Here is a 16180-nt window from a genome sequence, read left to right on the forward strand (position 1 = left end):
CAGTTTCTTGGTTTAATAGTCTTCATTTTCTATCATTTTAAATGGCTGATTGTAAATTTTATCATCATCATCATCATTAATTTCATGATATGTACCCCCAAGGGGTGTTTCATTTTGCTATGACAGCACTACATGATTAAGTTTACATTATTGTTACTCTCCTATCAACAATTTTCCTCCAAATCAATCTATTACGTGTGAGCACTCCAATATTGTCATATCTAGCATTTCGTGAATCTTCCACTGGGTCTCTTTCCTGCCATCTTGGCATCAAACACCTGCTTTGCTAACCTTTCCTCACCCATTCAATTTAAGTAGCTATACCACCTTAGATTAGCTCTGCTGACACATTCTTGAATGCCAATATTGTCATGTTCCTCTCTAATATATTCATTTTTAATACAGATATTATTTCTGGAAAAATTTCCATGTTACTCTAAATAAATATTAATTTTTATGGATATTTTTGTTTAGGAGAACCATTTTTTATAATGTCATTGGCTTTTTACTCAATTTTTAGGGCATTAGTAATGCCCTAAAACATGAGAAAAGTGGAGGCTATCTGTGTTGTTTTCTATTAGTCGGAGTCGTGACCTAATTTTTATGTTTTAAAGAAAAATAAAAATTATGTAACAACACCAACCAATAGAAACCTACACAGATACACCCAAAACAAAAACACCAAGCCCAGGCGTGACCTTATTTTTGTTTTTCTTTAAAATTAGGTCACGACTCCAACCGATAGAAAACAACACAGATACACCCAAGACAAAAACGCCAAGTTGACATGGCATAGCCTCCACTTTTCCCACAAGTTCCGAAGACGACACACTGTCAAACTGCTCACACCCCCTATTACTCCCACCCCTAATCTTGTTCCATGATGTTCTATCTGTCTCCCCCAAAAAATCTATATTTTTTCACCTTCTTCCCAAAGAATTGTGAGCCCACCCCTAAAAACCCTGGGTTTTAAAATTCGCATGTCTCCACATTTCCACCCCCCCTTCCTTTCAGTCATATCTCAGCAGTAATACAAATGTATATCGCCATTCGCCAGATGACTGAATAAGAAGATAACCCGGAACATCCTACAAAGGTATGTTCAAAATTATTCTTCCCATATATTCTTCATGTATCTATCTTTAAAACATTAGTAATGCCCTAAAAATTGAGTAAAAAGCCAATGACATTATAAAAAGGGAGTAGGCAAAAATAGCCGTAAAAATTAACATATTGAATATGATTCTGCCATTGATGTCATCGGTTCACTCCTAATTTTTCTCAGAACTCATATCTGTGGTCTCTAGTTTTTGATCAACTACTTTATTTCTAACCCAACTCTCAGATCCATAAGTTAAAATTGGTTTCAACACTGTCTTGTATACTGCTAGTTTGGTGTTTTGGCTAATTTCTCTCTTATTCCATATAAATTTATTCAGCTGGCTATGCACCATACCAGCTTTGTTTATTCTGTTGTCTATTTCCAGATTTAACCTGCCATCTTCACAGAAAACTGTGCCTAAATAGCTGAAATATTTTATTTATTCTAAAGGATTTCCATTCAGAATGCAGTGGAAGTTTTCTATGCATCTGCCTATTTTCATACTTTTGGTCTTTTTATTGCTGATTTTCATACCAAATTTGTTATAGCTAGTATTCAATTTAGAGAATTCTGGAGACTTGGAATATGTGTTTAGAAGTGCAACATCATCTGCATAAAGCAAAGAGCTAAGTTTGACCTCTTCAATTCTAATAGAGGCCTACTATCACTTTCTTTCATAATATGATTGATATAGATGATGAATAAGAGTGGAGATAATGTGCTTTCTTGTCTTACCCCTGATTTTACATCAAACCATCTTCCTGTATTTCCTTCAATTCTAACTTGAATTTCTATATAGAAATATATATATATTTTTATATATAGAAATATGTAGTATGTATATTTAAGTTGTGTTGACTGACAACTTAAATATACATACTATATATTTCTCTGTATAATGTTCCATTCACCCCATATAATTGTAGTGTCTTGAAAAGCTTTTCTCTGGGCATCTTGTTGTATGCCTTTTCCAGATCTACAAAAATTAACTACAGATCCTTGTCATATTACCACGATTTCTCAACTGTTTGACTTAAATTAAAAATCTGATTTTGACAACCTCTATTTGGCCTGAACCTAACCTGTTCTTCTTCAAATTTCTCTTCCCCAATCTTTCTCAATCTCTTTTCACGTATGCTTGCATAAATATTACTTGGGATGCTTAGTGGAGAAATTCACCTGTAATTCTCACATTTAGTGATATTCCATTTTTTATAGGTGGGTGCTATGAGAGCTCTACTCCAATCATTGGGAATTCCACCTTCTGACCTCTGAATTATGCAGTGTAGCCACTGCAAAACTTTTATACTTCATACTAAAGCATTTCTGGTCAAATATCTACTCCAGCCGCCTTTCCACATTTTAGTTTTTAATGGCTTTTTCTACCTCAAGTATTGATATGTACTCCTCTTTACATTCCTCTTATGGTTCTGTTCAATTCTTGGTTCATTTAACAGTCTTTCAAAGTAATTACTCCAGACAGCTAGGATATCCATATCTTCAGCTTTTATGTCACCTTAATCATCTTTGATTCCTTTTACAGTACTCTTTCCTCCATTTCTAAACTTCTTCAATAGTCTCCAGAACATTTTGCCACCTTTCTAATATTTATTTTCCATATTCTTACCAAAGTCTTTCCACAACTTTTGTTTAGCTACTTTTACACATAACTTAGCACTCTTACATTTTCCCTCTGTATTCTTTAAGAACATCTGCTGACTTAATTTGCTAGGAACTTTTGGTATACTTTCTTCTTTTCCAGGACTACTTCTTAAACTTCTTGTGTCCACCATGAGGTTCTTATTTTTCTATTCTTGCAGACAACTTCACCACATACTTCCCTAGCTGAGTCAATCAATGTCTTCTGAGTTTGCCACTGAGACTCTAAGGTGTTGTTCTTGTTTTCAATTTGTTTCATTTTATCTTCAATAATGTTTATATAGTTTTCTCTACAATTTACCTGTAAAAGCTGCTCAACTTCAATTATTTTTAAAACTTTCTTACATGCTGTTCTTTTCAATGTGATATCTATTTTTATCCTGCTTAGTACTAAGTAATGGTCACTTCCAATTTCAAATCTTCTGTACAATCTTATGCCCTGAACCAGCATTATGATGCACACTAGTCCAGATGTGGTTGTACACACACACACACACACAAATATTTTAATAACTATGGTATAACATGAAATTGGGAATTTATCATTACTTGAACAATATTGAGAATAGTAAAGAGAGAATCAGGACTAATTTCTTAAATTATGATGGAATTCTATGGGAAGATTCATGTAACTTGCCTCCACTGTGAGCAAAGTTATTTTTAAGTTTCATAAGAATCAGAGTTTGCAATCATTGCATTCACAGTTTATTTACCTTTGCATTTGGTTAAATACAGTAAATACACATACTATTAATTTGATGATGATGATACATGGCAAGGGAACACACATGTAGTGTTATAAGCACTCAAATGAGCTCTGATTATTTTTGTTTATATAGGAATCTGAACTCAAGGCAGCAACATTACATAATACTCCAGAATTAACTGGGCTGGCCCGAAGCTCTTCAAATTTTTCTTCTGGTTCAGGTATTCTGTCTCAGGTAGGAAACTAGATTTAGTGATCATTCCTTAAAAGACACCAGTAATTTTAGCTACTGATCTCTCTCTCTTTCTCTCTCTCTCTCTTTAGTGAACTAATTTATTTGAACTGTTGAAACTTGAGGTTTCTTGGCCTTAGAGTCATAATAAATTAAAGCAGTATTGGTCATAGGAGTGGACTTGTAAACACCCAAGAACATTCTTTTTATATTAGTATGGCTTTCAGTAATCCATCTGTATCAAGTTGTGTTGGATGCTTATAGGATTGTTTATTAAGTTACATATATATATATGTATGTGTGTGTGGATTTTTTTTAAAAATAGATTTAATGACTTAAAAACCGAGATTACTTATAAAGATTTAATAAGATTAATACAACTAGTTTCGGCTTATAATAGCCTTCATCAGGTATTCTTAAAGGAAGAGAATAGTAATAAACATTGAAGTATCTAAAAACTTGAAAATACAGGTAAAATATCGCCACACATAATTGATACATAAAAAACGTTGTATTTTTTCAAGTTGTTCTAACAGACGTGCCATTGTTTATTGCAAGTATGCGTGCAGACTCACGTGAACGCCAATATTGAATAACTGCAGCATGGCTATCTGGGATGTTATAACTCAAATTGTTGTTTCAGTGGACAGGATTCAGAAGGATTTCCCTTGATTCTATAATTTTTCTCTCAAACTCATCATCAGAGCGAAAAATATTTTCTAATCTATCCCAGCAAATGGAGTGGCTTTGTTGATCATCATTAGGATTATTTGAAAAAAGAACATGACTGGATAAAGCAGTTGCATGTGATCTTTTGTAAGAGATGTCTCTTTTATGCTCTTCTATACGTTGCTCAACAGATTTGTTAGTTTGTCCGAAATAAGGGATATTGCAATCGCACCATAATTTATATACACCTGGATATTTTAGGTTGTGATGAGGAGACTTTGGATGACTGATTAGAGAACGGATTTTTGGAAGGGTGGTGAAGAACGTCTTGATGTTATATTTTTTAAGGACTTTTGCTAATTTGTTAGAGACTGTGCTAATATATGGGATGGAGATGCTGCCTTTAAAATTACTAGTTCCTGTGGTGCACTGTCTAGGACAGGGGTCGGCAACCTTTTTGGAATGAAGAGCCATTTTTAAAATTATATCTATTAAAAAAAAATTAGGGAGCCGCACGTTTTTTTTTTTTTTTTTTTTTTTTTATAGTAACACGTTATCATACTTGTAAAACACAGTGGTGACACGTCACATGAAATCATAAAAAAAAAAACCATGAAATTTTATTATTTAATATTTTAAAATATGATATTTTAAAATATTAAATAATAAAACAAAGATTACCCTGTGTAGCTCAGTGGATGTGGCGTTTGCACACCACAGCGCTTGGCCGCACGAAGGAAGACTTGGTTTCGAGTCTAGTCGGCGACTAGAGGAAATTTTTCTAAGCCTTTTTTCGACCGGTTCCCGAGTTAGTCGATCTCTGTCACGGGCAAGCGGGTTTTTCCTCCCGGAAACTTGGGTTTTTCATCCCGTAAACTCAAGAAAATCGACCGTAGAACCCACATTATTTCAGACATTAAATATATTGTGTTAGGGTTAGGGACCATGAGATGGCGGCACGTTTGAGCCGTCTTCTCAAAGTGTGTACCGCTTAATTAGTGATAGCCTTGGGCCATCTATCTCTGATTGGTACCAGTGGAGATTGAACTGCCCACTCAGTCTCCAAAAGTTAGATAGGGCTAAATGGCCTCGCCTACTCCCCGTATATGGGAATAAAAAGGCGTTAGCTGATTTTTTTTTTTAAACAAAGATTTCCTTCTCCTTATAAAAGCATATGTATAAAATCCAATAACACCTATTTTTTTGAAAAATAAAGAGCCAAAAGGCTCACTCTTTGATCACTTTGGAGATGTAAAAATTATTTAAATTAAGGGAATATTGAATCCGACATCGTTTCACAGCCGAACAAGAAACTATAAGCTAGGAATCGTAGAGTTTCATGCAGAATATAGCACGCTATAAAGGTTCGGCGAATCCAAGCGTAAGCAAACACCCGGTAGTACAACACTGGTTAACTAGTAGCAGAGGTGGAGAAAGCTCCAATCACTTTTCTTAGTATTTTTCTCATAATATAAAACACAACTCCTGGGAGTTGTATGTTGTTATGTATTATAGGCGGGGGGATCACTACCCAGACCGGTTTCAATCCTTTTTTAGGGTCTCATCAGTGAGTAGGTAGACCAAATAATACCAACATTGTAATGATAAGAGCTTTATATAGTGTCTGCTATACGAGTTGAGAGAAAAGGTGCACGTAAATTATTGAAAAATAAAGAGCCAAAAAAAATAAAAAATTTCTTTAATTTTTTAAATTTAAAATATCTTTTTAGTGCGACTTTTGCTGTTGAACTTCTTCGGATAGTTTCTCAATATGCGGCGAATACGTCGTAATTTTCATTTTCAAACATGACGAAAGACTCACGTTGTTTAGTTGGTTGCTCAACTTACTTTTAATAAAATTCATATTAGAAAATATTTACTCACCCAAATATGTCGATCCGAAAATCGATATAAGTCCAAATGCGTATTTTTTTAACTGAATGTAAGTGTCCGGTAAAGAATTCACATGTCAAATACAATCTGATCTTGCTTTTTAAGATCTTCTATTTCAGACCATTTGTGTTGTATTGCAAGGGTAGATTTTTATCTTTCCAACTCCTCCAGCTTTAAGATTTCTTAAGGTCAGCTTTAAGATTTCTAAATTTTGAATTCCATAAATCCTTGGTTTTCAGGTGCTCAAACTCAAGTTGAAATGCAGCCTCATCAATTCCAGCAAAAGTTGAAAAAATTAATTCGACAGGATTAATTTCAAGTGGCCGCAATAAAAATGACATAGTTGCCTTGTTCTTTCTAAACTCCTCAAATCTCCCATTAAATTCAGATTGCATGTTTACCACAATTTCTTTGAAAAAGGTTAAATTTATGGAATCATCAGCTTGTTCTTGATATTTCTTCAACGTAGGAAAATGTAATAATGCTCCTTTCTCTAAGTCTGTCGCAAACAAATATAATTTTTGTCCAAACGAAATCACTTCTTCTAAAAGCAAAACTGCTGTATTTCCCTTTCACTGTAGTTTCATATTTAGTGCATTTAAATGGGAAGTCATATCCACTATAAAGTAGAATTTTTATAACCAATGAATATCTTTTAACTGTGCATATTCAAGGTCCTTTTGTCTTAGAAACAACTTAACCTCTCCAAGGCAGGTGGCAAATCGCATCAACACCGCACTTCTGGAAAGCTATCTTATTCTGTTATGCAAAAGAAGATCGGAATATTCGCAATTGATTTCTTTAAGAAGTTCACAAAATTTCCGATGATGTAGCGGTATTGCCATTATTTTGTTAACAATTTCTACAACCAAATCCATCGCTACTGTTATCTCTTTTGGAAAAGTTTGATGGATTATGCAGTGAAAGGAAAACACGTCATGCAAAATTTGTTTTTTAAATAAAGAAACAAAACCTCTTTTTGTACCTTTCATGCTTGGCGCCCCATCGGTTGCAATAAATATTATTTCTTAATATTAATACCCTTACCTTACCTTACAAGCAAGTGGTAACAGCAGAGTCAATGTCTTCTCCATGAGTTTGTCCTGTAAGGGACAGTATATCGAGTAATTCTTCCTGAGGTCCTTGAGAATTTATGTATCTACAAATAAGTATAATCTGTTCAATATCATCCACATCGCATGATTCGTCACAGGCAATGGAGAATCCTGGTGTTGAATTTAGATCTGTAACCTTGCTGATTTGTTATATCTTCTTCCATTCGTATAGTTCTGTCCCTTACAATCTTAGTAGATAATGATATGTCTTTTATTTTTGTAATTATTTCCGCTTTGTTTTTAAAATCGCAGAAAAGATATTCGGACATTTTAATAAAACATTCTTTCACATATTTGTCTGTAAAAGGTTTTCCTCGTTTAACAACTTCTTGAGCGGCCACAAAATTAGCAATAGTATTTCTTGATGCTTTTTTCCAATGGCAAATGAACATTTAGTTAGGTTTACTTTGCGTTGCAGCTCTTCTACTGCCTTTTTTCTTTCATCTCCCCGTGGATATGCTTTGTCAAATGTATCGTGTTTATTTAAAAAATGTCTTTGTATATTTGATTTTTTATTGTTTGAAAGCTTTTCATGGCATATTAAACACATTAGAAATTCTGCTGTATTTGCTACAAATGCATAGGTTTCGGTCCATTCACTGTTAAACTCATTATTTTCTTGTTCTATCCTTCTCTTCTTTGCTGACATTTTAAATATTGTAAAAATATTTTTATTTTGTTAATATTTAATTTAATGTTACAATATTCACGTTACCTAACACAATCACCAGTAAATGAAAGTACTGCAACGTCCACTACAAAACCGTTACTTATTTTAACAAAGTGAGCAGATTTACAGACCACACCTGCACTATATGCGAAGACAATGGGCACGTTCAGACAGGCAAGCGCTACCGTAACGCTACATATGCTAGCCTAGCGTGACGTCACAAATGTGCCAAAGCCAACTGCTGGATCGTAGCGCTACCGTAGCGATCGCCATTCGCTACAAAGTAGCCTCTCTGCGTCTCTGCCTGGCTGATCGCGCCCAATGTAAACTGACGTGAACTGACGTATCGACATATGGTTAGAGATCATTTGACCTACAAAAAATTTCTTTTTACTTCTATGTTTAGATGGATCGTTTAATAACGAAAAGAGCCGCAGGTTGCCGACCCCTGGTCTAGGAGGATCCAGAAGAAATTTCTTAATCGTTTTTTCAGAGTAACCATTTTGTTTAAAGATAAGCGAGAGTTGATTTATTTCTTTTTGTAGTTCATCTTGTTCATTCAAGAGAGAGCGTGCTCTGTGTCCTAAGGTAGATATAGTTCCAAGTTTTTGTGGTGGAAAATGATGAGAAAGATTATGCAGATATCTATTGGTATGAGTAGGTTTTCTGTATATAGAGATTTTTAATCTTTCAGAGCAACGTATAAGCATGACATCCAGGAAAGGCAAGGAGTTATTATTTTCTAGATCAGCAGTAAATTTTATATTGGGATGTTGGATGTTAAGATGATTAAGAAAAGCTATGAGAGATGCCCGTGATTCCAAACAATGAAAATATCATCAAAATATCTTTTCCAAACTTTCGGTTTAAATGAGAAGGAAGATATGGCTTTCATATCTTCCTTCTCATAGGTCTCAATTTCATTCCCTCTCCAAAATTTATCCCTAAAGAATCTCTCCTTACAAAAATAGAAAAGGCAAGTTCACTCATTCCTAATCATTTGGCGAAACTTCTTCGTATTGAATCGATTTTCATTATAAATAATGCTAAACACCTCCAACAGATAATATTTCTCTGGCTGAAAGACAAGCCCTAAAAAATCTAAAACAGAACAGTAACATTATTATTTTACCTGCTGATAAAGGCAATTCCACGGTCATCCTCAACTCTGAAGATTACCACAACAAAATGCTTCAATTACTTGGAGATAGTTCGACATATTCAATTCTTCAGGAAGATCCTACAAGAGAATTACAAAACCGTACAAACAACTTGTTAAAGACTGCGAGTGAACTTCCTCATAATGTTCGCCTCTCTTTACGCTCTCTACATCCTCTTATCCCACGCATCTATGGAGTTCCCAAAATTCATAAAGAAAACATCCCTCTTCGCCCAATTGTAGAAGGAATTGATTCACCTACATATAAACTTTCAAAATATCTAGCAAAGTACCTCAAGTGTTTCTCCAATAAATCTTCATCTTTCATCAAAAACACCACAGATTTTCACATATAAAAGATATTCCCATCAATGAAAATGACATTCTAGCAAGTTTTGACATTATATCTTTGTTTACTAACGTTCCTACAGATGAGATACTTACATTACTAAAGGACAAATTATCCAAAAAAATGTTTGCTTTATTAAAACATTGCATTCATTCTGGTTACTTCAAATATCAGGACTCCGTTTACCAACAAAAACAAGGCCTGGCAATGGGCAATCCTTTGTTCCCAGTTCTAGCTAACATCTTCCTTGAAGATTTTGAAACGAAAGCCATATCTTCCTTCTCATTTAAACCGAAAGTTTGGAAAAGATATGTTGATGATATGTATCACAACAACCAAGTTGAAGCATATAATTACATATATGTGGATATATATATATATATATATATATATATATATGTGGATATTGACAAATTTGTGTGCTGTTCAGATGCACAAAACAATTAGAACACAGTTGAATGCATAAGCATTAGACTGTCATGAACACACATTTGAATGTGTGAAATGTGTAAATCTCTTCAGGTCCAGGATTATGAAGGTATACAAGAAGACACATGACTGAACAATCCTCTTCACATTAAGAATATGAAAGAGGGTCATCTTTAACTTGATAACAATTTTCAGCAATGACTTGACTATACTGTAGTATCATAATTATGAGCCATTTGGTATGTTCTTACATGTGCGTGCGCGCACACACCTGTTTAAATTTACTTTGGATTTATTTATTCAGTTCTCAACAATAATAATCCTTTAGGATGTTTTTATTGATTGGATGATTGGAGTAGAGCTCTCATAGTACCCTTATATAAAAAGGGAAATAAAACTGAATGTGAGAATTACAGAGGTATTTCTCTACTGAGTGTCCCTGGTAAGATTTATGCCAGTATACTTGAGAAACGGTCGAGAAGGATTGTGGAAGAGAAGCTTGGTGAAGAACAAGCTGGATTCAGGCCAAATAGAGGCTGTCGGGATCAGGTTTTCACTTTACGACAGATAGTTGAGAAATCATGAGAATATAACAAAGATCTGTATTTAAGTTTTGTAGATCTGGAAAAGGCATATAATAAGGTGCCAAGAGAAAAGCTATTCAAAATGCTACAGTTGTATGGTGTCAGTGGGACATTATATCAAGTGATACTTTTTTGACTTGTAAGTCAGCAGTTAGAATTGATTACAGGAAGATGGTTTAATGTTAAATCTGGTGTCAGACAAGGATGTACATTATCCCCTCTGTTATTCATTATCTATATCAATCACATTATGAAGGAAAGTGGTATCCAACCTGGTGTCAAAATTGGAGATGTTAATCACAGCTCTTTACTTTATGCAGATGATATGTTATACTTCTAAATAAATCCAGTACAAGTCTGCGAGATTCCCTAACTAAATTGAATGACTGTTGTAAAAGATTTGGTATGAAGGTCAGCAATAACAAGACAAAGACAATGAAAATAGGCAGAAGCATTGAAAATATCAACTGCATTGTGAATAGAGAACCTATAGAACAAATTAAAACATTTCAGCTATCTAGGCATGATTTTTACTGAAGATGGTAAATTAAATATGGAAATAACAACAGAATCAACAAAGCTAATATGGTAGGAAGTCACTGAATAAATTTATATGGAATAAGAGAGAAATTAGTCAAAACACTAAATTAGCTGTATACAAGACATTGTTCAAACTAATTTTAACTTATTGATCTGAGAGCTGGGTTAGAAGTAAAACACTTGACCAAAGACTAGAGACCACAGAGATATATGAGTCCTGAGAAAGATTAGGGGCGTGAACAGATGGCATCAATGGCAATATCTTTAAAAACAAGGATGTTAGGAATAAACTTACATTGTTAGCATCCAGACATGTGTCAGCAGAGCTAATCTCAGTGATATAGTCACTTAAACAGAATAGGAGAAAGATTAGCAAAACAAATGTTCTCTGCCAGGCTGGCAGGAAAAAGACCTAGAGAAAGACCAAGATATAGGTGGATTGATATGGTAAAAAATGTCTCAGAAGATAGAAATATAAGATCTGACCATGTTGGAATCTTGACAGGTATGGTAGGTAAGAAAATTGGAGGAAAATTGTAGATAGGAAGTTAGTAATGATGTAAATTTTTCGTGTAGTACTATCATATTCTGTGCACTCCTTGAGGGTACATGTCAGGAATTTGATGATGATGGATGCTTTTAAGAACTAGGTAGAAACAGAAAGAAAGACATTGATTCTAGGAATTTTGCATCTCATTTATAGATGTTGAAATAAGAAATTAACAGTTGTAAAACTATATAACTGTGTAAGAAGCACTGACAGAGTGAGTGATAATTATGCAAAATTAGGTGATGACAGGACTGACATTTGGGCAAATCTGGGGAATTGAAGAATGAATAACAAGCACATGAAGGTGTAAGACTATGAAGAGCTATGACAAGGTGTTGCATTTTGGAGTGCAGAAATATAATGCTGTGTACTATATATCGATGGTGCTGTATACTGCAGGAAGTGGATGAGATTAGAGATATGGGAGTGATGGTTGACAGTAGACTGAAGTTTAGAGGGAATATTGCTAGTGTTGCAAAGGCTGCATATTGTACTGCTGCTATGAAAAGAAGTACTCTAACATGTAGGGATAAGGAAGTGATTGTGCCACTGTATAAGGCACTGGTCAAACCATACTTGGACTTGTGCTCAAATCTGGTCACCTGGTTTTCAATGTGATGTGGAGACATTGGAGAGAGAGTCCACAGGTGAGTGACTAAGACAATGTCAGGACTTTGGAATGCTGGCTATGGAGAGAGGTTGAAGAACTGTGGATTATAGAGTTTAGTGGATAGGAGGAAAAGAGGTGTATGATAGAGACATAAGTTAGTGAGAGAATTTTATCAGATTAATCCAGATGGGATTATAAAGAGTTGAAGACAAGGGGAAAAACCAGAGGCCATCCCTGGAAGTTATGTAAGAATGCGGTGAAGAGTAGATTTTTTACATGAAGAATTGTCAGTGAATGGAACGTGTTACCAGAATGTGTTGTTAATGCAAGATTTGTTAAGGATTTTAAGATTTGGTGTCATAAAATATGTTGTCATTTGAATGAACCTCCCACAGTGAGTCTGCTGACTCCATGGCGGGTGCAATAATAATAATGTCTGAATAGTCTGCCATTCAGGAAAAGTTACTATGCTAAGCTCCTTGTTGCATGAAGTCAGGAAGTTGCTTTTAGGATAAGGCATTGACTCTGAACCAGTTATGAGGGATGCCACTACAGTATTCGCTCTTCCAAGTTTTTCCAAAAATAGATTAGTTATTTTCTCATTGCTTCATAGAGTCTAGCGAATTAGTCTGCTTACACAGCACTCTAGATAAAAACCAAGGTCTCTCATTTTGTATGATGTTTGGAAGTCTGTTTTCTGGTCTTGCAGCACATCTGACTGTACAATGCTGACAAATACTTTCATTTGACTTATTTGAAATGACTATGTGATAAATGATGCATCCATATTAAATGCTGTTAGCCTTGAATTTTTATTGGTTCAGAAAAATTATTTACCTGTATATATATATATATATATACACACACACACACGCATATATCAGTGGCAAATATTCCGGGTGTGCGGTGCTCATCCATGACATATCCGTATCACTAATATTATATTTTTGCATTTATTCCATTTAAAGACTCTCCTAATTGTTTTCAGACTTTGCGTGATTCCTAAAATTTGCTTTAATAGCCTGGGTGTGCTTTCAAAATACATACACATTTGAGCCCTTTGAAGAGACATAAAGAGAGTGCAGCAGGTCAAATTCTTAGCATTCTGGTATTTTTAAACTGCTCAGAAGGCGAGGCTGAGTGAGCTCACTTAGCACCTAGCAGCTGTGATTGGTTATTGTGTCAACTAATCCAATTGAATGTTGTCATTTGTCATGAGTTGCTGTTTTTATTTTCCGAGTTTCATCTGTTTTGTGTGCGTGAAGTGTGAACTGACACAGTAGGCAGTTTTTATTTATTATTATTATTATTATTACCACCCCAAGACCTCATGGAGTCAGACTCATCTGGGAGGTCCTTTTATCACACACACAGCTCATCACCGTGTTTTAAACACATTCAAACTCTTTGCAGACACCACATTCTCAGGAAGGCATTCCAATCATTCACAACTGCACGAAAAAAACCTGCCTCTCACTCTCCTACTCACACCCTCTTTATACAGTTTCCAGGGATGACCTCTTGTTCTCCCCCTGATCTCCCACTATTCTCTGTAAAACAACTCCAGCATTGATCCAATAACCCCTTACCAACTTGTAGGTCTCTATCATATCTCCCCTCTTCCTCCTGTCCACCAGACTCTGCAAATTACATCTTCTCAATCTTTCCTCATACTCGACATTCCAGAGGTCAGAAACTACCTTAGTCAGTCTCCTTTGGACCCTTTCCAACATCTCTTCATCCTTCTGGAAACCCGGTGACCAAATCTGGGCACAGTAGTGTGTGGCCTAATCAAAGCCTTATACAACGGAACAAGAATCTCCATTTAGACAAGTTTATTATATTATATTATATAATATATATATATTATATATGTATATTATATCTAAATGTATATTATAATATATATAACTGTATATTATAATATACATTTAGACAAGTTTTTAATATATAATTCTTCATAAATTTATAACTTATGTTATATGTTATAACTTATTTTCCAAGTTATCCATCTTGGGATAAAAATATTACAAACTGTGTACATTACATTAAGAGAAGTTTTAATATTGCCATATTGTCACACTATCTGCATCTGTCCCAGTTTGTGCAACTTGAGTTCCATGTGGTATCTGTACTCCAGGAAATTCAGTTGTGAGTGCTTTGTCTGTTAATGGATTCAGTGAGCAGTATAATAGATATTGTGAGAATAGTTTAGGTCTCCAACAATAAGTCTTCAGACTACATGGATGTGCCCGTGTAATAATAATAAATCATTGTCAGTATTTGTCAACAGCAGTTCTCACATTGGCACTTAAAAGTTCCAGAAATGCTTGTGAAAAATGACTACAATAATTTTATCCACAATACATAACCAAACCTGCAAAGTCTGACATTGCAACATTAATAGATAAAATTGTAAAATGACCAAGATCTCCCTACCAGTCTTGGAATCACATCCATGATTGTGAGTTTTTGCCTGAAACTGCTCAAGAATCAACTCCTGGAGTATCTTCTGTCAGTGTGTGTTTTAAATATTATGATTATTACCAGAGATTGATATCACCTATACCAGCTGTCATACTTTTTCTTGAATTCACATTATTTGCACTCACCACCTCCAAAGGCTGTTTCAATCACCCATCACTCTGTGAGAGAAAAATCTAGCTTTCATCCCTTTCTTGACTGCATTTGTTCTCAACTCGGATGGCCTTTCCCCACCCTCCATAAAAAGAAAACCTCCTGTATGACCCTTTCAGAAGTTTGAAGGTCTGTTACATAACCCCCCCCCCTTGTTCTCCTCTCTAGTAGTGTCTGTAGGCCACAAATTTTCAATCTATCCTCAAATCTACATTCTACAGTTTTAATATCATCTTTAATGCTCTCCTTTTAGTCCTTTCCACTGTATCTACATCACTTGGAAAACCAGGAGACCAGATCTCCACACAGTAGTCCAGGCAAGGTTGTATTAAAACTGACCCTTAGAATTAAAACTGACTTTCTTGTCCTTGCATGTCAATGTTCTTTTCAATATTGCAGTTATCCTCTGAGTTGTATTTGCAATCTTTGCTATATGGTCTCTGAACTTCAACTTCCTATCTACTAAAACACCAATTTCTTCAGCTTGATCAGTTTCTCTTAGCATAATATAATATGCTATTGGATATCTTATTGCACCAAAGTACATAACTTTACATTTACTGTCATTTAAATGACAGCCATTTTAATGTACCAACAATTCCAGCCTGTTCATATCGTTCTGCATGTGCTTCATGTCATTTGCATTTTTGATTAACCTGCCTATCTTACATCATCAGCAAACAGCTGTATGCCTCCTGTCATGTCCTTCTGAATGTCATTAATGTAAAGATTAAATAAAGTGAATTAAATGTATGAATGAAAACAGAAAGATTACCAAAACATGTCTTAAATTACAAACCATTAGGAAAAACAAAACCAGGACGTCCTCTTAAGAGATTCAACAATGATGTCTAAGGCTGGAACAGGCCACTCTAGGCCTAAATCCTTGACAAGCATAATGATGATGATGATTAAATAAAGTGGACTAAGAATTGATCTCTAGGGAACATCACTGGTCATCTTAAATCTTGCAGACTCACATCTCCCATGCACAACTTTTTGTTGATATCTGCCAGTCAGCCATCCTCTTATCCAAACTAATAGTTTATATCTCATATGGAGGGAGCAGGGTATTTTTCTCCCAGAAACTCAGGTTTTTCATTCTTCATACAGGCAAATTGGTCTTCAGAACACACACACACACAATTTACAGACAAAAAATAGTGTTGGTGGTGATAATGGGCAGTAGATGGCATTGATGGTAGTTGCGTGTAGTGGAGTGGAGTAGAGTGCCCTCCTGCGATGAGTCCTTGGAGGTGTCATGTAATAATAATAA

At 35.0% G+C, this 16180-nt stretch overlaps 1 protein-coding gene across 4 annotated transcripts in view; it reads left to right on the forward strand.

Annotated features, from left to right (window-relative positions):
* Nucleotides 1-16180, forward strand: part of LOC150098707 (uncharacterized) — a 202021-nt gene that overhangs the window by 136127 nt on the left and 49714 nt on the right. For 3 of the 4 annotated variants that reach the window (XM_090404840.1, XM_090404842.1, XM_090404841.1), the window contains exon 8: nucleotides 3601-3702. The exons of the other annotated variant lie outside the window; for it this stretch is intronic. In XM_090404840.1, coding sequence (XP_090260966.1) covers nucleotides 3601-3702 — 102 coding nt within the window. The remainder of the gene's footprint in view (nucleotides 1-3600; nucleotides 3703-16180) is intronic. 4 annotated transcript variants of the gene reach the window in all.

Source organism: Typopeltis vanoorti, chromosome 15 (assembly GCF_054136105.1).
Source record: "Typopeltis vanoorti isolate ZY-2024b chromosome 15, IOZ_Tvanoo_1.0, whole genome shotgun sequence".
Lineage (NCBI taxonomy): Eukaryota > Metazoa > Arthropoda > Arachnida > Uropygi > Thelyphonidae > Typopeltis > Typopeltis vanoorti.